General features: G+C 36.0%; 3 protein-coding genes and 2 long non-coding RNA genes across 7 annotated transcripts in view; 1 reads left to right on the top strand and 4 right to left on the bottom strand.

Annotated features, from left to right (window-relative positions):
* The window catches only part of LOC144971202 (neuronal acetylcholine receptor subunit beta-4-like), a 49,260-nt gene that overhangs the window by 13,620 nt on the left and 8,140 nt on the right, over positions 1-27,500 (bottom strand). The window lies entirely within an intron of this gene.
* LOC144971207 (uncharacterized) lies at positions 8,344-9,344 on the bottom strand. The gene is made up of 2 exons (XR_013645083.1): positions 9,076-9,344; positions 8,344-8,628 (listed from the first exon to the last, which is right to left on the bottom strand). It is a non-coding gene; the product is annotated as an uncharacterized LOC144971207 (long non-coding RNA).
* LOC144971206 (uncharacterized) lies at positions 9,344-13,377 on the bottom strand. Of its 2 annotated transcripts, XM_078911704.1 has the most exons (3): positions 13,155-13,377; positions 11,869-11,961; positions 9,344-10,539 (listed from the first exon to the last, which is right to left on the bottom strand). In XM_078911704.1, the coding sequence occupies exons 2-3, from the start codon at positions 11,957-11,959 to the stop codon at positions 10,328-10,330; spliced, it is 303 nt and encodes a 100-aa protein (XP_078767830.1). In that variant the 5' UTR covers positions 11,960-11,961; positions 13,155-13,377; the 3' UTR covers positions 9,344-10,327. The 2 variants fall into 2 exon arrangements, with proteins under 2 accessions (XP_078767830.1, XP_078767832.1); XM_078911706.1 differs by lacking the exon at positions 13,155-13,377 and having other exon boundaries at positions 10,261-10,539; positions 11,869-12,056.
* LOC144971198 (uncharacterized) lies at positions 18,314-21,599 on the top strand. Of its 2 annotated transcripts, XM_078911696.1 has the most exons (3): positions 18,314-18,525; positions 19,701-19,793; positions 21,107-21,594. In XM_078911696.1, the coding sequence occupies exons 2-3, from the start codon at positions 19,703-19,705 to the stop codon at positions 21,412-21,414; spliced, it is 399 nt and encodes a 132-aa protein (XP_078767822.1). In that variant the 5' UTR covers positions 18,314-18,525; positions 19,701-19,702; the 3' UTR covers positions 21,415-21,594. The 2 variants fall into 2 exon arrangements, with proteins under 2 accessions (XP_078767822.1, XP_078767823.1); XM_078911697.1 differs by lacking the exon at positions 18,314-18,525 and having other exon boundaries at positions 19,599-19,793; positions 21,107-21,599.
* LOC144971199 (uncharacterized) overlaps positions 19,050-27,500 on the bottom strand; it is a 9,204-nt gene continuing 753 nt past the window's right edge. The window contains exons 2-3 of the long non-coding RNA XR_013645082.1: positions 24,175-24,435; positions 19,050-23,766 (exon numbers count right to left, since the gene is read on the bottom strand). This is a non-coding gene — a long non-coding RNA (uncharacterized LOC144971199). The remainder of the gene's footprint in view (positions 23,767-24,174; positions 24,436-27,500) is intronic.

The raw sequence follows: 27,500 nt of genomic DNA, 5'->3' as shown, positions 1-27,500 counted from the left end.
CCAGAGTACGACAGTTGACTGGTTAACTATTAATTCAGTTTGACAACTGATCTAATTTGATCACAAATTGTTCAACTTCGCACGCTGTAGTAATTATCTTCAACAGTCGTGACGTCACTTCCCTAGTTATGACGCATGGTAACTTAGTAACTGGTTCTAAACTATCGGAACAATTACGGACGCCCTAATGAAATAATTCTTCGACAGCACAAAAGTGTATCCAGAGGAGAAAAACATTATTAATCTGATCATGTTTTTACTTTTATAAATTCTGATCACATGACATGTGAAAAAGTTCTCGCCAGCATGTAGAATAAAAAGTACCGATTTTCTTTGTTTAGAACCAATCAGTTCGTTGCTGGGCGGACGTGGCATCAGACTACTGAATCCTATTACAAACGAAATGATCAAATCTCCCGCTGCTGTTACAATCCCTAGGAGGGCAGAGGTGCCATGTATTAAAGCTTCATTACTACTCATTTGTAGCACTTTTATTATGTTAATCACGCTTTTGAGTAGAAAAAAAGATGTGAACCCCCTCTAAACTATATTTAAGAAACATTGGCAGCGAAGCCATAGATTGCCATAGCGCTGCACCAACCCTAATAAAATATATACGAAAAGGAAGGAGAGCTTCGTAAAAGGGAAAATATTAACCCCACAAAAAAAAAAAAAAAAAAAAAAATCTTACAAGATTTTAAAAAAGACAATACAGTAAAAGATAACAGTTTAACAAGCGCAAATGAAATAAGATATATTGAAGAAGATTGAAACAAGAATTTTGGAAGTTCATGGAAGTCATAGAATGCTATCCCACTCAGTCTACCAGGTAGAGGAAGGTAGGGCTGACCACATATCCTGCGAACTTGTTCCTTTTGCACGTAGCGGTTTTTAAAACGTCCGTGCCAACGGAGATTCTTTGCCCGCCATTGTTATCAGTTTTCCCCCAATGTCTTTTACACCCGAAGTCTCTTAGTCATAAATTATTGCGTGGCCTACATGTCTCGTATTGTCTGTCACGGAATGGACCATAATGCAGTCTAATGAACGCGGACTAGCGCTTAGTCCCGGACTATCTCTGACTTTAGTAAATGACTAGAAAAAATCGGATTTAATGTGAGCTGACTAAGCTAGTCCCAGACTAAAATCACGTCACCTTCGGACTAAGTTTGGCCAAGATTTAGTCACTTGCTCGAGTCGGACTTGATCGTTTAGTCTCTGACTAGTAACTAAGAAACGGCGTCAACAAAGATGGCGGCCAATGTTAGACGACTCGGTTCGCGAGAAAAAAAATACATAGAAAAAGAATTATAACGACAAAAGTAATCTATTGATATTTGTCAATGCTAATGGAAACGGTTTAAAGGTCACAGATCGTCGAAAGCACACATTTTTGTCTGGGAAACTAATAAATCTGATGAAGTTGAGTGACTCAGTGAGTCTGAGTCTGAGATTTCAGCTTCGCTTGGTTCGAAGTTTAAGTTTAGATTTAGATATTTAGAGAATAACAAACAAACAACTAGCTTATTTTTTAATCTGAAAATTATGTTGTTTAGCTAAAACACCCCCTACCCCCTTTTATTTTCTTTATTTTTGTGCCAAGCAAAGCAATGCGAAGTTACTCTCGATCACATGACGTAATTCGTATGACTGACTATGACACTGTCATTGACAGTACTGTCAAAACAACTGTCAACACATGAAAATGGCGGCAGCTGTGCTGTTTCAAATTCGTCAGAGACGATTGATTCAACGGGAGAGGGTGTTTCGGGCCAGACTCAATCCCATCGATTCGTTTAACGACGATGAAATATACAAACATTTCCGTTTTCATCGTGAACACATTTTTATAATTTGTGATCTTGTAAAAGACGACCTTGATCGTCTTCTCTGGAGGAAGGGTTAGTATTTGTATTCATTTTAATTCTAATCTCCTACTATCTAGGTCTTGACTAATCTTTAGAGAAGTTTTCTTACATTCTCATGCATCCAACCCAAAATCGATGCCAAGACTTCTTCTCCTTCATCTTCACACCTCCTCGTCCGTCTTCATCAACATCATCATATTCATCTTCTTCTCCCACTTCTTCCTCCTCTTCTTCTTCTTCTCAACTGAACTAGTCAAACTAAGTGTTAGTGTTGGTAGATGTCTCTAATCATCCCACACAAACCACTATGACTGTTACTGGTATGACATGGAATGGAAATTTTTTCACCGCTCTCTGGCACTATTGAATTTTGCATTCCCTTAACCAATTTTCGAGCTCTTGTTGGAGATTATTTTCACTGTAATTGTAATATTTTGAAAGGGAACATTTTTCATTAGAAAACCAGTTTAGAATTGAAGAAAAAAAAATAATTGCACAGTTGGACTGACAAATTGCTGAGGAGAATCAATCTTTAAAATAGGATTTTTCACTCGAGCCGATGGGGCAGCATGGCTCAGCAGTATGGTCTTTGCTTTGTATCCAAAAGGTAATTAGTTTGATCACCCGTTGTACTGTGTGGTCTTGAGCAATCCATCTCGTCCTAGTTCCATTTGCGGCACTGCACTGCGGCTGATGTCTGGGTTATTCCAGTATTCCCTTGGAATAGACCCTAAAGACAGACAAATTTCCCCATTTGATGAAAAAAGGGAATGTTATCTTTATATGCATATATGCTGGTCTGACATCCGAATGCAATATGGGCCTCGTTTAACATTGTTGCACTGGACATTATTTTGTGTAATTTTTTGAGATTTTCATTATAACAATGAGCTCATGATGTATTGGGTTATCAGACCTGCAAATAAGTGCACGTTGCCTTAAGACTTCAGGAAAATTAGTTTATTTCATCCCAGCTTAAATGATGAGATTTACTGTTATAATATTATAATAGATGCGAGAGTAAAATACAAACTTTGACGCTATTTCAATACGAAGCAGAAATCAAGCCATTCGAAACATTACAAGAAATACAAAAAAAAAAAAATAAAAAAAAAATATCGGATCGGAAGGTCCTGGGTTCGAGCCTCGTGCTCGGCGCAAATTTGAGTCTTTGGAAAAGACTCTTTTCTCACATTCTCTCACCGTACTCAGGTGTAAAATGAGTACCTGGCCGTTAACAGTGTTGTCTTTGAAAAATTGTAATATCGCCTGACAGGCGTCATGTCCCGTCCTACATGTTAAATGTTGCTGTTGACCAGGGAACTGTTGTAAAGCGCTTTGAACACATTAAGTGGATATTGCGCTATATAAAGCTCAATTTAATTTAATATGAATCAACTAAAAATTCTCTCTTGCGGTTATACCAAAGCTGTTAAAAAATCGTAATATGTTGTTTCAAAACTTGTGTCGTGTTTTTTAAATTTCACTTCAAATACACATTGCAAAGATGTTGTCGACGGTCAATTTAAATAAAATATTTCACTGGATTGACTTTAAAAAGTGAAAGTAATACATTCGAGTACAGTTTCCTTGAACTTGAACTCATTCGAATATCCCAAATTTTTTCCTTATTATTTTTAGTTGTCATTCCATTCCTGACTTGAACTAATTTCACCTAGCCAATGTAAAAAAGGATTAAATTAATTCAAGGTTTTATTTTAATGCACCCTGTTATTTCGACCACCGAAGATTTACTGTTACATTGACAGTTACGTTTGTGTACAATATGATACACATGCATACACACAGGCACTCACACACTCCATTGTCATTTCGCATAATTGACACCTCTCTTACTTATTCTTATCACTTCGCCATTCATTCTAATTTCAATGCCACATGCCATGATTTGCTACTAGTTGGCTACTTCATTAAATGAATGATGTGATACAGGAACCTTCTCCCAATAAAGTAAATAATAATTATAAATTTCCCTTTAATAGTCCTCATGCGGAAATTTGTCTTAGGGTTTATTCAATGGGAATACTGGAAGAACTCCGGTGTCAACCGCAGCACAGCGCTGCAAATTGAGCTAGGGAGAGGTGGCTTGTTGATGGCCACATGCCATGGTGTATATTCGAACTAGGTATCTTTTGGGTACGAAGCAAAGACCATACTGGTGAGGCACAAGCGTCAAGTACAAAGACATTTTTTAAAAAATAATTAAAATTTAGCCTTATATAACGCAATATCCACTAAATGTGCTCAAAGCGCTTTACAAGGGGACCCTGGTCAACAGCAACATTTAACATGTAGGACGAGACATGCGCCTGTTAGGCGATATTACAATTTTTCGGACAAAGGCACCGCTGCTAACGGCCAGGTACTCATTTTACACATGAGTACAGTGAGAGAATGTGAGTAAAGAGCCTTTTCCAAGGACTCAACTATGTGCCGAGTGCAAGGTTCGAACCCAGGACCTACCGATCCAAAAGCGAGTGTCATACCAATAGACCACATCCGCACAAAGACATCATGCTGAAAGTAATCGCATCAAATAGTTCTTCCTTCACTCCTTCAGAGCTGCCAAGTACATGGTTGTTAAAAGGTCACCCAATGACTACTACTCCCCCACCCTCATCCCATCTCCATTCCCTGACGCCTGGGTTATTCCATTCTTCCCTTGGAATAGACCCTGAGACACATTTCTCCTATGGGATGAATAAAGGGAATTTTATTATTTTATATGAGGAAATTGTGCGCGAGCTGTACTGTACGTAAGTTGACTACACTTCCTGATTAAGGTTTTATTGCAGGTTTTATTATATGCAAAATTTTCCTTCTCCCATTTTTAGGTCGTCTCTGATGCAATTTTATAAGTTACAAACTTGGTTCCTAAGTGGCCTGGTTCAGTGCATGATGCAAATTTTTTTAGGAAATCTGGGCTATTCTTTGCATTTGAGGATCCGCATCGCAGGGCTTTGGATGGTGTGATCCTTGGAGACAGTCGTTATATGTTAAGAAATTGGCTAATGACCCCAATACCAAAACCCCCAAAATAGAGGAGAAGAGGCATTTAACACCGCCCATCGTATCACAAAATGCACGATTGAAAGGTAAGTTTTACCAGTCATATAATCCCACCCTCCAGGAAACAATAACATTTTGGTAATTTTTGAAATTTAATATTTCAGGTTTATTTTTATATCCACTTTAACAATACAATTTGCAAATGATCTATGAAAATAAAAGAAAATTAACCAAAAAAATAGTTGTAATCATACTGTCATTGTCATGCTATTATAAACATTAAATTTTTTTTTGAAGAACTCAGATTAACCATTATAATTCTTTCCCTTCTAATTCTAATTAAATTACTGAGAAAAAAAAAAAAAAGAGAGAGAGAGAGAGAGAGAGAGAGAGAGAGAGAGAGAGAGAGAGAGAGAGAGAAAGAAAGAGAGAGAGAGAGAGAGAGAGAGAGAGAGAGAGAGAGAGAGAGAGAGAGAGAGAGAGAGAGAGAGAGAGAGAGAGAGAGAGAGGTTCATTTAATTTTAATTGGTTTTAAGTGTACATGTACAAGCAATTATTGTCATTTCAACAGAGTAATTGGAGTGGTTAAAAGAAGATGGAATTGTCTCCATGACGAGCTCAGAATGACGCCTGACAGAGCCTGCAAGGTTATTTATGTGTGTTTTTGGCTCCACAACTTTGCTGTTGATGCTGGCCTACCCATGGAAGAAAACAACCGTAATGATGATGATGACAGCAATCATAACTTTTCTCCTATTGGGACTCAGGAAGGAGCATCTGAACAGAACGTCTTGCTGCTGGCAAGGCAGCCAGGCTGAATTATAGAGCTTTTAGAAATATCGTTGAACCTCTCTAATCAGGAAATAAATATAATCATTAATGTAGTACATCACTCTACAAGTAAACTGTGTGCAGTATTCTTGTTGTGATGAGCCACATAAATGTCACACTGTTTTAATTATTGTTCCAGCTGGTCATATGGAAACAAATTTCTATATCATATAACTACAAGTCGCCTATCAGGCATCTAGTACTCTTTGACTATCCCATTTTACTCCTTTTTACTGTCGCTGATGTAATGCAAGTGCTGTAAAACCCTTAAAAACAAAAACAAACCTGTTTTGCAGGAAGTATTAAAGTGCATTCACTGTAATTTTTTCTGGAATGGGTCTGATATAAATTGGAAAACTGAACAAGAATTCTCATGCCTGAGTCGGTTATCAAACAGAAAACAAAGGGGCATTAAAATTTTCTTTTTTTTTAAGGTCATCAAAATCCTGAGTTGAGCAATCAAATTTTAACTGCCCTATTGTCATAAGACAATTACATATTGTAAGACCTTTTGTATAAATCATTATACCAGCCGCTTAGCCAAAGCCCAGGATAGTCCCAGGTCACATTTGTGATAAGGGTCTTAAATCGCCATGCCACTGTACAAGTTTGTGACAATAGGCCAAAATAACAATCTGTATTTATTCCAGAGGATTTGTTCTACCAATAACATAAGGAACAATGGAGTGATTGTAGTAGAAAAAAGGCCTTAAACACTGCACGCATACGATTTTAAGTAAATTTTAACAAAAACATATCAGCTCTATCAAAAGTACAGATTGAGATAAATACAGGACTAAAACCACTCTAAATAACAACTAGAAAATCTCAAGAACCATTTTTAAAAAATGGTTTAAGGCAATTCATAAGACAGGTTTTAACTGCGATTTTCTAAGATACTATGAGGCCAATTTTTTCTACACTACGGACAAATGTATTGCAACATGTCTCCATGGATTGCTTTAAACCATTTTAAAAATTGACTCATAATACATGTGATTGAATTAATATTCAGATTCAAGACATTAGAAACCAATTGGGTCATGGATAAAAACTAAATGATGACGTCATTTGTGAACGCTCCCAGGTGTGATTTTCATACATTAATTAATTTCCTATATCTGTCATCTGCATTTTTTGCGGCCGCAAATCAGGGCGATCCGCAAATTTGGGCAAATTTCCCAAAATTGGCAAATCGCGTGGCAAATTTTGGGGAAAAAAAAGGAAGCGAAAACAAAATAACGAAAAAAAAGTGCGAAACTTGAGAAATGTTGCAGCTTTGCCTGGGCCCAAACCAAGGGAAGCTACTCTCTACGGATAATGATCTCATGCTCGCAGTGTATCTGCATACACTGCAATTCCCAATTTTTGTGATATTTCTCAGCATGAGTTCACGAGGTATATTGAGAAACTGGGGCCCAGTGCTGTGAGAGAGTCTGATACTGGAATTATAGATCTGATCCTATTTTGGAAGTCTGTGGCAGATCATGTTCCAGCTCTCGCTGCATTGGCGTCCTGGTATGCCTTCTCAACATGCTCGTCAGCTGATGCTGAGCGAAGTTTTTCTCTTTACAATCTTGTCTTGTCTTCCAGAAGGCGTAGACTCACAGAAAACAACATCAAAGGACTAGTTTTCCTTTACTACAATAAGTAGTAAAAGAAAACTAGGCCTTTGATTAGGTACCACAAAGTGATTTTTCAAATGCAGTATAGCTCTTTTTGCGTTACACAGTCAGATAGAATACAGCAAAACTAGAACTTCAGTCTTTAAATCATTAAAATCGGACAAAAATTTTAAAAGTTATGAATTTTTAAATTTATTTTTGGACTCCAACAATAAGCGACAATTTTCAAACAGCATAAAAGACAATGTTCACAACAAGATTGCAAAAAATATATGGGAATAAACTAATAACTGTAAACATATTCTTATTCTATACAACTTTTTCTATCCATATACATAATTTCAAAGGTATACAGTGAAAGGTAAAAATTTTATACCCATGTCAATTCGAGAGAAATTAGTTCGGACTTAGTCATTTTTTACGAGAAATCAGCATCTCCTATCAAATACTGGAAGTTCGCAATGCTACTGTGCAATGAAATTCACTCGTAAACTGGTGAAACTTCTCGGACTTGTTCAATGTGTACTGAAATTTGATCTTATTTTTTTTTACTGTGATTGTTTAATAAAAAAGTATTGAAATGCAGTGGCGAAGTTGGCGAAAAGCTCCATTTCGCAGAATGTCCACAAAAATACGACAAATATCGAATAATTGACCATAACTTTGAAACCAATGCTCAGAATACCTTGAAACTTGCTATGTCTATGTATTTTCACGCACTGAATTCAAATCTGATGCTTACAAGTACATAAAAACACATATTGGGATAAAATTTTACATTTTGAGGGTAAAATTAACGCGAACACGCCACAGATGAATCACGAGCATCAAATAACACAGCGTAAAAATCTTCTCAGTTCATGGAACGGAATGAAACTTTGCTTGCATATACAATACGATGCTCTGATATCAAATACCAAGCTCAATTACAAATAAAGCTCATATAATGACTTGACTTGACTTAGATGCCTTTCGCGTCTCGACCGAAAGATCGGGTCGCCTTGGCTGTTTCCAGTATTTCCTGTGTGAGGTGTCTCCAATATTGCCGGTCCTCTGCTAGGGTTCTCAGATTTTCAAGGTCCCCTGCCGTTATGAGACTAATGCTTTGTCCAAGTGTTGTGAGGTTTTTGTTTAGGATCACAGGGAGTGTTGTGATCGGTCTTCCTCTGAAAAGGTTCCCGTGTTTTTGGAAGTATCCCGACATGGCTTGGTTAGCTGGTATGTTTTTGTCCCTGCGTAGTATGTGACCGCTAGAGCATCATATCCAGTATCTCCTGTAATAAGAAGCAAAATACCTATGAAAAAATATTCAAGGTGACTTATGGTATGAAATGTTTATAAATAAATTGAAAGAATCCCATCTGTATCGAAGCAAAACAATTCGTTGACAACAAACCGGAAGTCGCCTGTCGATTTCGTTGACTTGACTAGGCATACCCGGTTGAAAGGATAATAAAGTTACTAAGGTGATAAAATAAGAAAGATTGTCATTTTTCAGTTTTAAAACGATACCTTACTCTAATAAAAAAAGTTGGTTAGGTCAACCAAGGCCTAATAACCTATCGAGAACAGCGTAAAGTAGCGAATCGAGGACAACAAAGTTAGGCTGTTCCATAGCTGTGCTTACTCCCACTGGCAAAAAAGGAAAATGGAACGTAATATTTGATATAATTAATCTTGGTAATTAAACTGCATTTAATTTTATTAACAAAAACACTTACTTAGCACAGACATTGGGTCAGTATCCTTTTTGAGAGTCTTTTTTTCACAGTCCGTTGAGTCGGACCGCAGGTCACGACCAGCCGGTAGATCTGCATCGAGTTCAACGATTGGAATGGCAGCCATAGTTCAGAAGTCAGGAGAACGGTATAATATAGGGTGTCGTTGCGTTCAAATCGCTGTCGCTGTGATTTTGCTTTTAACTTTTAATAAATATGTTTTTGTTGATGAAAAATTTGTCTTTCTGATGGTGTAACACAAGCCAAGGTTTATATTCGGCGTCGGGTGAAAAATTAGAGCTTTCGCTTTCACAACGATATTTCGACGGCTTCGCGGATATAAACCTTAGCTTGTGTTACATGTTTGTAAAGCTTAATTCCCGCTCTTTTCAGTGGTGAAAACCGTAAGTCTCTACGACACACACAGCTAAAGCGCGACCCGTTTGTTTACAACCACTGCAATCCGGTGCGTGGTTCACCCGCCGATATCGTAACGAAAAAGTTAGAAAATTAAGCTGTTCATTCTAGTAATTGCCGAAAAACAAATCAGCGTAACAAAACAACATTTACAAATTATTAAAGAGTGAACTTTGAAGTTTATACAGATATAAATTTTCTTTTTCTTTTATTAATATCTTTATAACAACGATTTGTTGAAAAAGCCCAACTTACTACACTTCGACGGGCTTACGATAGATTTTCAACCGATTCATTGCGTGACTTTGCGGTACCTACTTTGATGAGTCTGACTGAAAGTGTACGTCTTTGTGTGTGTGTGTGTGATTGTCTGAAAGTTTGGGCGCATAAATCGCTTTACATTGTGTAAATTAATAAATGTAGCCTCCTTAAATTACTTAAATGTAATAAATTGTATTATATATATATTTTTTTTTTCTGTATCGCATGTTAATTTTTACTGAAACGCTTAGTTCTCCTCGGCAAATTTTTGGGCAAATTTTGGTCTTTTTGGCAAATTTCTTGGCAAATTTTGGGGGTTTTTTGGGCAAATTTTTGCAAATTTTAGGTCCCAATTTGACAAAAATGCAGATGACAGCTATAATATCAAAACATATAAAAAGAATAATTTAATTATAAGTAGTGTCATAATTAATATGCCTCATCTTAAATTTCATGTACGGTATTCAATTTTTAGGGTATTTTGTTCAACAATGGAGTTTTTTTTTTTTATAATGGAGTTGTTTTTCAAAATTTCTGACTGCAGCCATTGATCCACTAATGGATTGTCAGTGATCTGTCATCTCCTCTTGGGGCCAGCTTGCCGTAATCTTTGGCTGATGCCATCTGAGGCATTCCACTCTTCTGGTGTATGGGGAAGAGTTTCTGTTGTCTCCTCTTGAAAGTGATTTGACAAATCATCTACTACAACTACTGACTCCACCACAGAGCAATCAACAAAACTGATTTCATTAAGCTCATTCATATCCATCTGTTTGGCTAGTGTTGAAGCTGTGAAGGAAAAATAATCTTTAGAACATCTTTTTCACTGCATTGAAACAAAACATGTTTATCTCTGTGAATTATGAAACTGGCCACACTATGAAATCAAGTGGTGCTGAAATCAAAAACGTCATTTCATTTTGAAACTTCTCTGATACAACATTGTCTTCAGGTCAAAGCCAGAATTTGGAATGATAAAAACTTTTGAACAATGTTATCTCCTTAAGCAACATGAAATGCTGGCCATTTAATTAAGATGATTTTAGAACTACATCCCACTTTTTAAACAAATCTTATAAACTGTTCGTCAGTGCTTAAAAGTGTTAATATAAATATATTCGAGAAGACGATAGACTCAGCAACAGTATGCATTTTTGTTTTATTTCCTTGTAAATCATCTTTTTGTTTGAGTATTTTTCTCTAAGGGGGAACCAGTATTTTTTTAAAAACATATATAATATGTGATAAGTAAGCATTTGAGTATGTTCCTCTTAGTGGGGACCTGTGCTTGTGCCTGGACGACACTTTTAGGTGACTTTAAACTAAGTACACTGATGGCATGCTCTTGGAATCTACATCCATTCCATATAAGTATAAGAACCATTCCCTTTTTGTTTTACTTATTAGTGCTTTGAATTGTTAATCTAGAATTGCTTGACTATCCATTTGTATCCTTTTTACTGGTGCTGAAATGACCTAAATATATCGAAAGCAATTAAAAACAGAAGAGGATTTATAATTCTAGACCATTTTGCTATCCCATTTTCTTCCTTTTTACTGGCACTGATATGACCTTAATGTGTTGCAAGCGCCGTAAAACCATTAAAAACAAACAAATAAAGAATGTTGATTAAACAAAATCACACAAACACACTTATGTTATACTTCGTGGTCCCACTGTCACTTCAATGTCCCCATTTTGACCAACTTGTTACCCGTGATAGTCCTTTCAGTACTGTTGTCAATGTTAAATACACTGTTAGTGGCTATGTGGTCTTGTGGTATGACACTCGCTTTCGGATCGGAAGGTCCTGGCCCTGAGCCTCGCTCGGCGCATAGTTGAGTCCTTGGAAAAGACTCTTTACTCATATTCTCTCAAAGTACTCAGGTGTAAAATGAGTACCTGGCCGTTAACAGTGTTGTCTTTGTCCGAAAAATTGTAATATCGCCTAACAGACGTCATGTCCCGTTCTAAATGTTGCTGTTTGTCAGGGACCCCTTGTAAAGCGCTTTGAGCACGTTTAGTGTTTATTGCTCATTTTAAAAAAATTTCTTTAGTCTATCGGGTGAAATTCTATTAATAATTTAATGACTTTGTAGCAAAAGAATTATGCTTACTGATTATGGTGTAATCTCCAAGATTACAGTCAGATATGTCAATAATATTTCTGGCTGGACTGGGATTCGGAACCAAACTCTCAGTGCCCATTACTGTAAAGAAAATTGTTGATAAATTTGAATTAAATGAAGTATAGAATTCACAAGTTGCACTTCAAGTCCAGATTACCCATTACAAACTTAATGAGGAGGAACACAGTGGTGTTTTTTTTAAAAGGTGAATGGTTATGAAGTTATAATGATTTTAATTCTATTTATATCAATTTTAATATGATACGATATCAATTGATTTTTAATGTAAAATTTGCATCATATAATTACGGGTCTCTGGCTCTTTTTTTTTTTTTTAACCATGAAATGCATCCAAGTGTAATCTTATCTTCTGATCTTGAGACCCATGATTCCCAGAAATAACAAATCTGCTGGGAATAGAACCCATGACACTTTGATTCATATGCAAGCATGATAACTCGCTGTGCCATTGGCTTGCCCTAAATAAAACACTAAATGAAACAAAATAAATCTTTACAGGACCCAATTCCAAAGTGGAATTTCAATACAATGTTGCGTGATGTCACTTTGACGATTTGTGATAAAAAATACATGGCAATCCCTTATGACACAAAAGCTCTTGCTCCATCACTTATTTCAAATTTGAAATATTCATATAATTTTGTCAGCTACTTCAGGATTGATGGTGTAAAGTAAATTTCAAGATTTTAACTACCATTGAATTATTAAATGTGAATAATCTTGTTTTGATACTCGACTTCAGTCTTCATTTATTGTTTTAATGTTTTTAAAATTGATAAAAAATCAAGAGGAAACGTGACCCACAGGCAGTTGTTAGATATGCAATAGAGGTGATATACTTTTGAGACTTAACTACCAAAAGAGGATAGTTATATTAGAGAAAAATATTGTTCAATGAATCTGTGCAGAGGCAATTGTAAGCTTGAGTCAATATTAGACGATCACAAAAGATGCATGCAAACATAGTACAAATTACTTGTTTAAAATATTGTAAGGTACTATCTTTATTCATGTCAGGCAGCCCCAGAGACCAGCGATCACATCGTCCTCCACTGTCCAGTCACTAAACTTGAAGGTGGCTACGAAACCGTCCTTAGGGCGGAGGAAGACTTTAGAAGCTTGGTTGACGAAATAAATTTGTAGGTGTAGCCATATGCTACTACTACTACTTTATTCATGGAATGCCTAGATGACAGCCTTTTACATTTGTATACAGAACAATGTATGGAACTATTATAATTGCAGAAAATTACCTTGAATACCATCAACAATGGTACTACACTCGCCAATAATGATGAGTACTGGTACTTGTTCAGTAAAGATTGAAGAGGGTCCTGGTTTCCCCCTCCAGTCTGCTTTACAGAATCAACATGACTTTGGACTATTCTTTTCGTGTCCTTGAATTTGTTTTTAGCTCCATCACCGAACGGTTTTTGAGAATTCCGCATTGATTCTCATTCTGATCTTTTCCCAGACCTGAAAATGAAAAAGGAGAAAAAAATATGTAAATCAACGATTATGTAATGAGATTGTTGAGGACATTCATTTTGCACTGGAATCAGTTCTATTGATTGCTTTTTGTTGCCATAAAATCTTTATTTATTATTTTCCTTATAGCAAACTTTACTTGTATAATTAGTCTGTATCCTTTAATTATTTGCATAAAAAATGTCATGCTTTTGAGTGTAGATTATTATCAGTCATACCTCTTAAATTGGCATTTTATCATTAAATATTTGTAGGGTCTGACTGGAGAGGGTGAAGATTTATTTCTTGCTTATCAAATGTACAAGGGTAGGTCGCCCTAAATCTGTATGCTTTTCTATACCTCAAATTCCAACAGCTCTAACTCCAGATTGGTCAAACTAAACTCTCCACTGTTTGAGAAACTCAATTATTTGACATCTTTTGTTAGTTTGATGTAAATACATATGAGGTATTATCAGTTAACCTTGCTTAAAAACCGAAAATAGATTCCAAACCCCCTCACCCCAAATATGTATGTTCATGCCCCAAACCCGTAAACGGCTTGCCCTAAACCAGAACAGTATTAAATTAGTCTCCTAATTTTTCAAAATTTCATAATTTTTTTAATATGATAATGTTGTAGTAGAATTTCATTTATTATTAGTTTTTAAAAATATTTTCTAAAAGACAAAAAAAATAATTGAGAATATATAAAGAGCATTATCCTAGCATTTAGGTTTGTTGCGGTTATAACTTTTGACGCGTCAGCGATTTTCTGTTATTTTTTGCACTGAAAAAAAAAAAAAAAGAAGAATACAGAAAGACACCGCTTGGGAATTTTTTTTAAAAAGAAAAAAAACAACCTTTTACTTTTAGAAAGAAGTTTATTTTCACTTCCACTTCATTTCGAATTTTTCTGGTTGTTGACTTGTTCTAAATATTCAAGTGAGTTGAAAGCTTAAAACTTTTGTCATTTTTTGTGGCAACTGACACAGATGCTAGATTGTATACTGCTTAACATGCTCAAAGCTCTGTAAGGGGCTCCAAGCCAATAGCAACACAGCAATATCACAACTTTTCCCCGACAAAGTCATTACTTTTAATGGCCAATTACTCAATAAGGAGCCTTTTCCAATGACTCGACTTTGAACCACTCAGGGTGGGACTTGAATCTTGGGCCTACTGGTCCAAATGCAAGTGTCATACTACAAGACAACAAAGCCCCACTTAGTAGGGGCAAAGACGAAGGGTGAAATTTATTGCCTAACCTCTGCACTACAGTACATCTATTTATATTGTTTATTGATAAATTATGGGTGCCATGTCGGCTATTATGATGCTTTAAAATTTTCATTGAACATGCCAACCTGCTTTTTTTTTTTTTTCATTAATTTTCTTTCTTTTTTTTTTTTTTGGAAACCCGAGACCGGGTTGCCAAGTAGTAAAAGGGTGGATCAGAGAGCAGAGCAGGGAGATAGGAAGTAGATAAACACAATCCAAAGTAGTCTAGAGGTATACAAATACACAAAGCAACACTGTGAGTGGCAGGGACCTACAGTAGGCACTTGCAAGAATTTTTCAAAATAGTGGCTATGGGTATTAATTTAGCGTAGAAAAATAAAGGGGAGTGAAAAAATTATCGCTCTATCTCAACTGGTTAAAAAGTTATGACCGTTTATGTGGTGGAAAATCTCTATATAGCTTAATAGGAAAAAATGTGACCAAAGCACAGCATCCCAATGGATAATCAAGTATAATTCAGAAACAGCTTCAGATACAACTTTGAAATTTTTACATGTGGTAAATCAACATCTCTGTAATACATTGCAAACAGAAAATGAATTATTTATTGAGAAAGAAAAGTATAGTTTAGAGCGGAGACAGCTGAAATCAAGGAAAAATAGATCCCGACATACAAATGAATGACCTATTGGAATTTTGGAAAAGTCAATAATAAAATATTTATTCACATGAAGATAGACCAAATACACCACTGAATCGGCGTCATTTAGTTGTTCACTTTGAACTTTTCAAAATGAAAATAGACCTCATAAAAGCAAAGATATGGACTGACAAATGTTTGAGGTGGTGTATTTAGCCTACAGATGCCCAGTGTCAGTGACCGTGCTGTAGCCTATTTTTATTTCATTTCATGATAGACCAAATACACCACTGAATCGGCGTCATTTAGTTGTTCACTTTGAACTTTTCAAAATGAAAAAAGACCTCAAAAAAGCAAAGATATGGACTGACAAATGTTTGAGGTGGTGTATTAGCCTAACAGTCTACAGTCCTACAGATGCCCAGTGTCAGTGACCATGCTATAGCCTATTTTTATTTCATTTCATTAGTGACAAAGAAAAAAAAAATGTACTTCTCTTTTTTTCGCACTGTCACGGAGTGCTGCAATCTCGACATAATTGTATTTTCCAGGAGGGTTGCAGTTTCAGGGTTTGAAAATTTATAGTTTTTCTCTTGTTGAGCTCCATTTTCGTCAATGAATTTCAAAAGGAAATAGAATCTAAACAAAACGAAAGCGGATGTGGCGCTGATTAAATCTTTTGCGTCAGAAGAACCCAAACAGCAGCACAAAACAACCGATAGAGTCAAGGGCTAGGTCAGGACTAGGTCAGGACTTGCCACGCCCATTTCTAGGCTAAAGCCCAGCTAGTCCGAGACTAAATAATGCTCATTGAATCCGATTTTTTTTAGACACTTACTAAGGTTGGGCTAAAGACTAGCTAGTCATTTACTAGACTAGTAAATTACTAAAGTTAGTCCGCGTTCATTAGAACGGGCCCAGGTCACTGACACTGGGCATCTGTAGGCTAAATACACCACCTCAAACATTTGTCAGTCCATATCTTTGCTTTTATGAGGTCTATTTTCATTTTGAAAAGTTCAAAGTGAACAACTAAATGACGCCGATTCAGTGGTGTATTTGGTCTATCTCTTCATGTGAATAGATATTTTATTATTGACTTTTCCAAAATTCCAATAGGTCATTCATTTGTATGTCGTGATCTATTTTTCCTTGATTTCAGCTGTCTCCGCTCTAAACTATACTTTTCCTTCTCAATAAATAATTCATTTTCTCTTTGCAATGTATTACAGAGATGTTGATTTACCACATGTAAAAATTTCAAAGTTGTATCTGAAGCTGTTTCTGAATTATACTTGTTTATCCATTGGGATGCTGTGCTTTGGTCACATTTTTTCCTATTAAGCTATATAGAGATTTTCCACCACATAAACGGTCATAACTTTTTAACCAGTTGAGATAGAGCAATATTTTTTCACTCTAGTTAATGTTTCACTCCCCTTTATTTTTCTACGCTAAATTAATACCCAAAGCCACTATTTTGAAAAATTCTTGCAAGTGCCTACAGTAGGTCCCTGCCACTCACAACACAATGTTGCTTTGTATTTGTATACCTCTAGACTACTTTGGATTGTGTTTATCTACTTCCTATCTCCCTGCTCTGCTCTCTAATCCACCTTTTTACTACTTGGCAAGAACAGGCAAGGTGGCAATCCGGTCTCGGATTTCTAAAAAAAAAAAGAAAGAAAATTAATGAAAAAAAAAAAAGCAGGTTGGTATGTTCAATGAAAATTTTAAAGCATCATAATAGCCGACATGGCACCCATAATTTATCAATAAACAATATAAATAGATGTAGTGTAGTGCGGAGGTTAGGCAATAAATTTCACCCTTCCTCTTTGCCCCTACTAAGTGGGGCTTTGTTGTATGGTAGTATTACACTTGCATTTGGACCAGTAGGCCCAAGATTCAAGTCCCTTCCTGAGTGGTTCAAAGTCGAGTCATTGAACAAGGCTCCTTATTGAGTAATTGGCCATTAAAAGTAATGACTCTGTCGGGGAAAAGTTGTGATATTGCTGTGTTGCTATTGGCTTGGAGCCCCTTACAGAGCTTTGAGCATGTTTAGCAGTATACAATCTAGCATCTGTGTCAGTTGCCACAAAAAATGACAAAAGTTTTAAGCTTTTAACTCACTTGAATATTTAGAACAAGTCAACAACCAGAAAATTCGAAATGAAGTGGAAGTGAAAATAAACTTCTTTCTAAAAGTAAAAGGTTGTTTTTTTCTTCTTTTTAAAATAAATTCCCAAGCGGTGTCTTTATTTATTCTTTTTTTTTTTTCAGTGCAAAAAATAACAGAAAATCGCTGATGCGTCAAAAGTTATAACCGCAACAAACGTAAATGCTAGAATAATGCTCTTTATATATGCTCAATTATTTTTTTTGTTTTTTAGAAAATATTTTTAAAAACTAATAATAAATGAAATTCTACCACAACATTATCATATTTTAAAAAATTATGAAATTTTGAAACATTAGTAGACTAATTTAATACTGTTCTGGTTTAGGGCAAGCCGTTTACGGGTTTGGGGCGTGAGCATACATATTTGGGGTGAGGGGGTTTGGTATCTATTTTCGGTTTTTAAGCAAGGTTAACTGATAATACCTCATATGTATTTACATCAAACTAACAAAAGATGTCAAATAATTGAGTTTCTCAAACAGTTGAGAGTTTAGTTTAACCAATCTGCAGTTAGAGCTGTTGGAATTTGAGGTATAGAAAAGCATACAGGGCGACCTACCCTAGTACATTTGATAAGCAAGAAATATATCTTCACCCTCTCCAGTCAGACCCTACAAATATTTAATGATAAAATGCCAATTTAAGAGGTATGACTGATAATAATCTACACTCAAAAGCATGACATTTTTTATGCAAATAATTTAAAGGATAGAGACTAATTATACGAGTAAGGTTTGCTACAACCAAAATAATAAATAAAGATTTTATGGCAACAAAAAGAAATCAATAGAACTGATTCCAGTGCAAAATGAATGTCCTCAACAATCTCATTACATAATCGTTGATTTTTTTCTCCTTAATCATTTTCAGGTCGGGGAAAAGATCAGAATGAGAATCAATGCGGAATTCTCAAAAACCGTTCGGTGATGGAGCTAAAAAAAAATTCAAGGACAAGAAAAGAATAGTCCAAAGTCATGTTAATTCTGTAAAGCAGACTGGAGGGGGAAACCAGGACCCTCTTCAATCTTTACTGAACAAGTACCGGTACTCGTCATTATTGGCGAGTGTAGTACCATTGTTGATGGTATTCAAGGTAAATTTCTGCAATTATAATAGTTCCATACATTGTTCTGTATACAAATGTAAAAGGCTGTCATCTAGGCATTCCATGAATAAAGTAGTAGTAGTAGCATATGGCTACACCTCCAAATTTATTTCGTCAACTCAGCTTCTAAAGTCTTCCTCCGCACTAAGGACGGTTTCATAGCCACCTTCAAGTTTAGTGACTGGACAGTGGAGGACGATGTGATTGCTGGTCTCTGGGGCTGCCTGACATGAATAAAGATTGTACCTTACAATATTTTAAACAAGTAATTTGTACTATGTTTGCATGCATCTTTTGTGATCGTCTAATATTGACTCATCCTTACAATTGCCTCTGCACAGTTTCATTGAACAATATTTTTCTCTAACATAACTATCCTCTTTTGGTAGTTAAGTCTCAAAAGTATATCACCTCTATTGCATATCTAACAACTGCCTGTGGGACACGTTTCCTCTTGATTTTTTATCAATTTTAAAAACATTAAAACAATAAATGAAGACTGAAGTCGAGTATCAAAACAAGAGTATTCACATTTAATAATTCAATGGTAGTTAAAATCTTGAAATTTACTTTACACCATCAATCCTGAAGTAGCTGACAAAATTATATGAATATTTCAAATTTGAAATAAATGATGGAGCAAGGGATTGCCATGTATTTTTTTTATCACAAATCGTCAAAGTGGCATCACGCAACATTGTATTGAAATTCCACTTTGGAATTGGGTCCTGTAAAGATTTATATTGTTTCATTTAGTGTTTTATTTAGGGCAAGCCAATGGCACAGCGAGTTATCATGCTTGCATATGAATCAAAGTGTCATGGGTTCTATTCCCAGCAGATTTGTTATTTCTGGGATTCATGGGTCTCAAGATCAGAAGATAAGATTACACTTGGATGCATTTCATGGTTAAAAAAAAAAGAGAGCCAGAGACCCGTAATTATATGATGCAAATTTTACATTAAAATCAATTGATATCGTATCATATTAAAATTGATATAAATAGAATTAAAATCATTATAATTTCATAACAATTCACCTTTTAAAAAAAAACACCACTGTGTTCCTTCTCATTAAGTTTGTAATGGGTAATCTGGACTTAAAGTGCAACTTGTGAATTCTATACTTCATTAATTCAAATTTATCAACAATTTTCTTTACAGTTATGAGCACTGAGAGTTTTGTTCCGAATCCCAGTCCAGCCAGAAATATTATTGACATATCTGACTGTAATCTTGGAGATTACACCATAATCAGTAAGCATAATTCTTTTGCTACAAAGTCATTAAATTATTAATAGAATTTCACCCGAAAGACTAAAGAAAATTTTTTTTAACGTGCTCAAAGCGCTTTACAAGGGGTCCATGACCAACAGCAACATTTAGAACAGGACATGACGTCTGTTAGGCGATATTTACAATTTTTCGGACAGAGACAGCACTGTTAACGGTCATGTACTCATTTTACACCTGAGTACGGTGAGAGAATGTGAGTAAAGAGTCTTTTCCAAGGACTCAACTATGCGCCGAGCGAGGCTCAGGGCCAGGACCTTCCGATCCGAAAGCGAGTGTCATACCACAAGACCACATAGCCACTAACAGTGTATTTAACATTGACAACAGTACTGAAAGGACTATCACGGGTAACAAGTTGGTCAAAATGGGGGACATTGAAGTGACAGTGGGACCACGAAGTATAACATAAGTGTGTTTGTGTGATTTTGTTTAATCAACATTCTTTATTTGTTTGTTTTTAATGGTTTTACGGCGCTTGCAACACATTAAGGTCATATCAGTGCCAGTAAAAAGGAAGAAAATGGGATAGCAAAATGTTCTAGAATTATAAATTCTCTTCTGTTTTAAATTGCTTGCGACATATTTAGGTCATTTCAGCACCAGTAAAAAGGATGCAAATGGATAGTCAAGCAATTCTAGATTAACAATTCAAAGCACTAATAAGTAAAACAAAAAGGGAATGGTTCTTATACTTATATGGAATGGATGTAGATTCCAAGAGCATGCCACCGGTGTACTTAGTTTGAAGTCACCTAAAAGTGTCGTCCAGGCACAAGCACAGGTCCCCATTAAGAGGAACACACTCAAATGCTTACTTATCACATATTACATATGTAAAAAAAAATACTGGTTCCCCCTTAGAGAAAAATACTCAAACAAAAAGATGATTTACAAGGAAATAAAACAAAATGTATACTGTTGCTGAGTCCATCGTCTTCTCAAATATATTCATATTAACACTTTTAAGCACTGACGAACAGTTTATAAGGATTTGTTTAAAAAGTGGGATGTAGTTCTAAAATCATCTTAATTAAATGGCCAGCATTTCATGTTGCTTAAGGAGATAACATTGTTTCAAAAGTTTTTATCATTCCAAATTCTGACTTTGACCTGACGACAATGTGGTATCAGAGAAGTTTCAAAATGAAATGACGTTTTTGATTTCAGCACCACTTGATTTCATAATGTGGCCAGTTTCATAATTCACAGATATAAATGTTGTTTTGTTTCAATGCAGTGAAAAAGATGTTCTAAATATTATTTTTCCTCCACAGCTTCAACACTAGCCAGACAGATGGATATGAATGAGATTAATGAAATCAGTTTTGTTGATTGCTCTGTGGTGGAGTCAGTAGTTGTAGTAGATGATTTTCAAATCAGTTTCAAGAGGAGACAACAGAAACTCTTCCCCATACACCAGAGGAGTGGAATGCCTCAGATGGCATCAGCCAAAGATTACGGCAAGCTGGCCCCAAGAGGAGATGACAGATCACTGACAATCCATAAATGGATCAATGGCTGCAGTCGGAACAACTCCATTATAAAAAAAAACCCAACTCCATTGTTGAACAAAATACCCTAAAAATTGAATACATGAAATTTAAGATGAGGCATATTAATTATGACACTACTTATAATTAAATTATTCTTTTTATATGTTTTGATATTATAGCTGTCATCTGCATTTTTTGCCAAATTGGGACCTAAAATTTGCCAAAAAAAACCCCAAAATTTGCCAAGAAATTTGCCAAAAAGATCAAAATTTGCCGAGGAGAACTAAGCCTTTCAGTAAAAATTAATATGGGATACAGAAAAAAAAAATATATATAAAAGACAATTTATTACATTTAAGGAGGCTACATTTATTAATTTACACAATGTAAAGTGATTTATGCGCCCAAACTTTCAGACAATCACACACAACACACACACACACACACAAACGTACACTTTCAGTCAGACTCATCAAAGGCCTAGTTTTCTTTTACTACTCAAAAAAGAGGCATCGATAAACTTATTGTAGTAAAGGAAAACTAGTCCTTTGATGTTGTTTTCTGTGAGTCTACGCCTTCTGGAAGGCAAGACAAGATTGTAAAGAGAAAAGTTTTGCTCAGCATCAGCTGACGAGCATGTTGAGAAGGCATACCGGGACGCCAATGCAGCGAGAGCTAGAACATAATCTGCCACAGACTTCCAAAATAGGGTCAGATCTATAATTCCAGTATCAGACTCTCTCACAGCACTGGGCCCCAGTTTCTCAATATACCTCGTGAACTCATGCTGAGGAATGTCACAAAAATTGGGAATTGCAGTGTATGCAGATACACTGCAGCACGAGACCATTATCCGTAGAGAATAGCTTCCCTTGGTTTGGGGCTAGGCAAAGCTGCAACATTTCTCAAGTTTCGCACCTTTTTTTTCGTTATTTTGTTTTCGCTTCTTTTTTTTTCCCCAAAATTTGCCACGCGATTTGCCAATTTCCCAAAATTTGCCACGATTTGCCAATATGGGAAATTTGCGGATCGCCCTGATTTGCGGCCGCAAAAAATGCAGATGACAGTTATAGGAAATTAATTCATGTATGAAAATCACACCTGGGAGTGTTCGCAAATGACGTCATCATTTAGTTTTTATCCATGACCCAATTGGTTTCTAATGTCTTGAATTTGAATATTAATTCAATCACATGTATTTTGAGTCAATTTTAAAAATGGTTTAAAGCAATCCATGGAGACATGTTGCAATACATTGTCTGTAGTGTAGAAAAAATTGGCCTCATAATATCTTAGAAAATCGCAGTTAAAACATGTCTTATGAATTGCCTTAAACCATTTTTTAAGATGGTTCTTGAGATTTTTAAATTGTTATTTAGAGTGGTTTTAGTCCTGTATTTATCTCAATCTGTACTTTTGATAGAGCTGATATGTTTTTGTTAAAATTTACTTAAAATCGCATGCGTGCAGTGTTTAAGACCTTTTTTACTACAATCACTCCATCGTTCCTTATGTTATTGGTAGAATAAATCCTCTGAAATAAATACAGATTGTTATTTTGGCCTATTGTCACAAACTTGTACAGTGGCATGGCGATTTAAGACCCTTATCACAAATGTGACTTGGGACTATCCTGGTCATTGGCTAAGCGGCTGGTATAATGATTTATACAAAAGGTCTTACAATATGTAATTGTCTTATGACAATAGGGCAGTTAAAATTTGATTGCTCAACTCAGGATTTTGATGACCTTAAAAAAAAGAAAATTTTAATGCCCCTTTGTCTTCTGTTTGATAACCGACTCAGGCATGAGAATTCTTGTTTAGTTTTCCAATTTATATCAGACCTATTCCAGAAAAAATTACAGTGAATGCACTTTAATACTTCCTGCAAAACAGGTTTGTTTTTGTTTTTAAGGGTTTTTACAGCACTTGCAACACATCAGCGCCAGTAAAAAGGAGTAAAATGGGATAGTCAAAGAGTACTCGATGCCTGATAGGCGACTTGTAGTTATATGATATAGAAATGTGTTTCCATATGCTTGAACAATAATTAAAACAGCGTGACATTTGTGTAGCTCATCACAAAAGAATACTGCACACAGTATACTTGTATTGATGTACTACATTAATGATTACATTTATTTCCTGATTAAAGAGGTTCAACGATATTTCTAAAAGCACTATTAATCAAAGTCAGCCAGGCTGCCTTGCCAACAGCAAGACGTTCTGTTCAGATGCTCTTTCTGAGTCCCAATAGGAGAAAAGTTATGATTGCTGTCATCATCATCATTACAGTTGTTTTCTTCCATGGGTAGGCCAGCATCAACAGCAAAGTTGTGGAGTCAAAAACACACATAAATAACCTTGCAGGCTCTGTCAGGCGTCATTCTGAGCTCGTCATGGAGACAATTCCATCTTCTTTTAACCACTCCAATGACTCTGTTGAAATGACAATAATTGCTTGTACATGTACACTTAAAACCAATTAAAATTAAATGGTTTACTCCTCTCTCTCTCTCTCTCTCTCTCTCTCTCTCTCTCTCTCTCTCTCTCTCTCTCTCTCTTCTCTTTTTTTTTTTTTTTCTCAGTCATTTAATTAGAATTAGAAGGCGAAGAATTATAATGGTTAATCTGAGTTCTTCAAAAAAAATTTTAATGTTTATAATGGCATGACAATGACAGCTGATTACAACTTTTTTTTTGGTTAATTTTCTTTTATTTTCATTGATCATTTGCAAATTGTATTGTAAAGTGGATATAAAAATAAACCTGAAATATTAAATTTCAAAAATTATCAAAATGTTATTGTTTCCTGGAGGGTGGGATTATATGACTGGTAAAACTTACCTTTCAATTGTACATTTTGTGATACGATGGGCGGTGTTAAATGCCTCTTCTCCTCTATTTTGGGGGTTTTGGTATTGGGGTCATTAGCCAATTTCTTAACATATAACGACTGTCTCCAAGGATCACACCATCCAAAGCCCTGCGATGTGGATCCTCAAATGCAAAGAATAGCCCAGATTTCCTAAAAAAATTTGCATCATGCACTGAACCAGGCCACTTAGGAACCAAGTTTGTAACTTATAAATTTGCATCAGAGACGACCTAAAAATGGGAGAAGGAAAATTTTGAATATAATAAAACCTGCAATAAAATCTAAATCAGGAAGTGTAGTCAACTTACGTACAGTACAGCTCGCGCACAATTTCCTCATATAAAATAATAAAATTCCCTTTATTCATCCCATAGGAGAAATTTGTCTCAGGGTCTATTCCAAGGGAAGAATGGAATAATCCAGGCGTCAGGGAATGGAGATGGGATGAGGGTGGGGGAGTAATAGTCATTGGGTGACCTTTTAACAACCATGTACTTTGTGTAACATACCATGGCGACTCAACAAAAGGCAAGTGACTGACTGATCAATATGTTGATAGACCTATGCCTAATAAAGCGAATGATGTGTGACAACTGACTGATTGAGTAACTGTGCCTGATGAAAACTGATTGGGTAATGAGCTTTTATGTGAAGCCTGATTATGTCTTTTCTTATAATTGGGACGGTGCTTTACTATTACTAGGTCTTGAAGAGCATTTAGTAATGGTAGTGGCTGAGAGTGGTGGGGTTAGAATGGATGGAGGCGGAGGAGAGGGGAACAGAGGAATAAACCATTGCATTGTTCCAACTTGCCCCTTTTTCTGATGTAATGTAAGTGGTAGAAAGGGGGGGGGGGGATAGTGATTGGGTAGCTAGGTCTGTCAGATCTCATGAAAGTACTTTGTGATAGACTACCTTCCTATCCAAAGGGTAGCAAGCAATTGTTATTGTCTGAAACCGGGATAAACCCTGGCTCCTTGGGCTTCATGCCTCTGAAGGACTGCTATTCATTAAATTTTTTTTTTTTTTCATTTCAAATATTTAAAGATATTTAAACGGGTCTTTGATGTGAAGTTGGTCCCTCTAGCTCAATTATTAGGGTATTCGCTTTACATGCTAAGGGCAAAGTAGAGATTTTTATTTGACCCCACTGACCACCCAGGAATGATGGGGAATCTGTATTTGTTAGATCTAGTGGAAAGTACTTTACAATAAACCTGTGTCCTATCCAAGGGGTAGCAAGCAATTACTATTGTCCGTTTCACACTAAAGAAACAGAGATAAACTCCCGCTACACCAGCCTTGCAGCTCTGAAGGAGTGAAGGAAGAACTATTTGATGCGATTACTTTCAGCATGATGTCTTTGTGCGGATGTGGTCTGGTGGTATGACACTCGCTTTTGGATTGGAAGGTCCTGGGTTCGAGCCTCGCGCTCGGCACATAGTTGAGTCCTTGGAAAAGGCTCTTTACTTACATTCTCTCACTGTACTCATGTGTAAAATGAGTACCTGGCCGTTCGCAGCGATGTCTTTGTCCGAAAAATTGTAATATCGCCTAACAGGCGCATGTCTCGTCCTACATGTTAAATGTTGCTGTTGACCAGGGTCCACTTGTAAAGCGCTTTGAGCACATTTAGTGGATATTGCGCTATATAAAGCTAAATTTTAATTATTTTTTTAAAAATGTCTTTGTACTTGACACTTGTGGCTCACCAGTATGGTCTTTGCTTTGTACCCAAAAGATACCTAGTTTGAATATACACCATGGCATGTGGCCATCAACAAGAGACCTCTCCCTAGCTCAATTTGCAGCGCTGTGCTGCGGCTGACACCTGAGTTATTCCAGCATTCCCATTGAATAATCCCTAAGACAAATTTCCGCATGAGGACTATTAAAGGGAAATTTATAATTATTATTTACTTTATTGGGAGAAGGTTCCTGTATCACATCATTCATTTAATGACGTAGCCAACTAGTAGCAAATCATGGCATATGGCATTGAAATTAGAATGAATGGCGAAGTGATAAGAATAAGTAAGAGAGGTGTCAATTATGCGAAATGACAATGGAGTGTGTGAGTGCCTGTGTGTATGCATGTGTATCATATTGTACACAAGCGTAACTGTCAATGTAACAGTAAATCTTCGGTGGTCGAAATAACAGGGCGCACTAAAATGAAAACTTGAATTAATCAAATCCTTTTTTACATTGGCTAGGTGAAATTAGTTCAAGTAAGGAATGGAATGACAACTAAAAATAATAAGGAAAAAATTTGGGATATTCGAATGAGTTCAAGTTCAAGGAAACTGTACTCGAATATATTACTTTCACTTTTTAAAGTCTATCCAGTGAAATATTTTATTTAAATTGACCGTAGACAACATCTTTGTAATGTGTATTTGAAGTGAAATTTTAAAAACAAGACACAAGTTTTGAAACAACATATTACGATTTTTTAACAGCTTTGGTATAACCGCAAGAGAGGATTTCCACGCAATATCCACTGAATGTGCTCAAAGCGCTTTACAATAGTTCCCTGGTCAACAGCAACATTTAACATGTAGGACGGGACATGACGCCTGTCAGGCGATATTACAATTTTTCGGACAAAGACAACACTGCTAACAGCCAGGTACTCATTTTACACCTGAGTACGGTGAGAGAATGTGAGTAAAGAGTCTTTTCCAAGGACTCAACTATGCGCCGAGCACGAGGCTCGAACCCAGGACCTTCCGATTCGATATTCTTATTTTTATTTTTGTTGTTTGTATTTCTTGTAATGTTTCGAATGGCTCTGACTTCTGCTTCGTATTGAAATAGCGTCATAGTTTGTATTTTACTCTCTCATCTATTATAATATTATAACGGTAAATCTCATCATTTAAGCTGGGATGAAATAAACAAATTTTCCTTAAGCATTAAGGCAACGTGCACTTATTTGCAGGTCTGATAACCCAATACATCATGACCTCATTGTTATAATGAAAATCTCAAAAAATTACACAAAATAATGTCCAGTGCAACAATGTTAAACGAGGCCCATATTGCAATCGGATGTCAGACCAGCATATATGCATATAAAGATAACATTCCCTTTTTTCATCCAATGGGTAAATTTGTCTGTCTTTAGGAACTATTCCAAGGGAATACTGGAATAACCCAGACATCAGCCGCAGTGCAGTGCCGCAAATGGAACTAGGACGAGATGGATTGCTCAAGGCCACACAGTACAATGGGTGATCAAACTAATTACCTTTTGGATACAAAGCAAAGACCACACTGCTGAACCACGCTT

Source organism: Berghia stephanieae, chromosome 4 (assembly GCF_034508935.2).
Source record: "Berghia stephanieae isolate SIO BIC M18660-M18661 chromosome 4, UCSD_Bste_1.3, whole genome shotgun sequence".
NCBI lineage: Eukaryota > Metazoa > Mollusca > Gastropoda > Nudibranchia > Aeolidiidae > Berghia > Berghia stephanieae.
The sequence above is the reverse complement of the archived record's forward strand: the minus strand, read 5'-3'. Positions and strand labels throughout refer to the sequence as shown.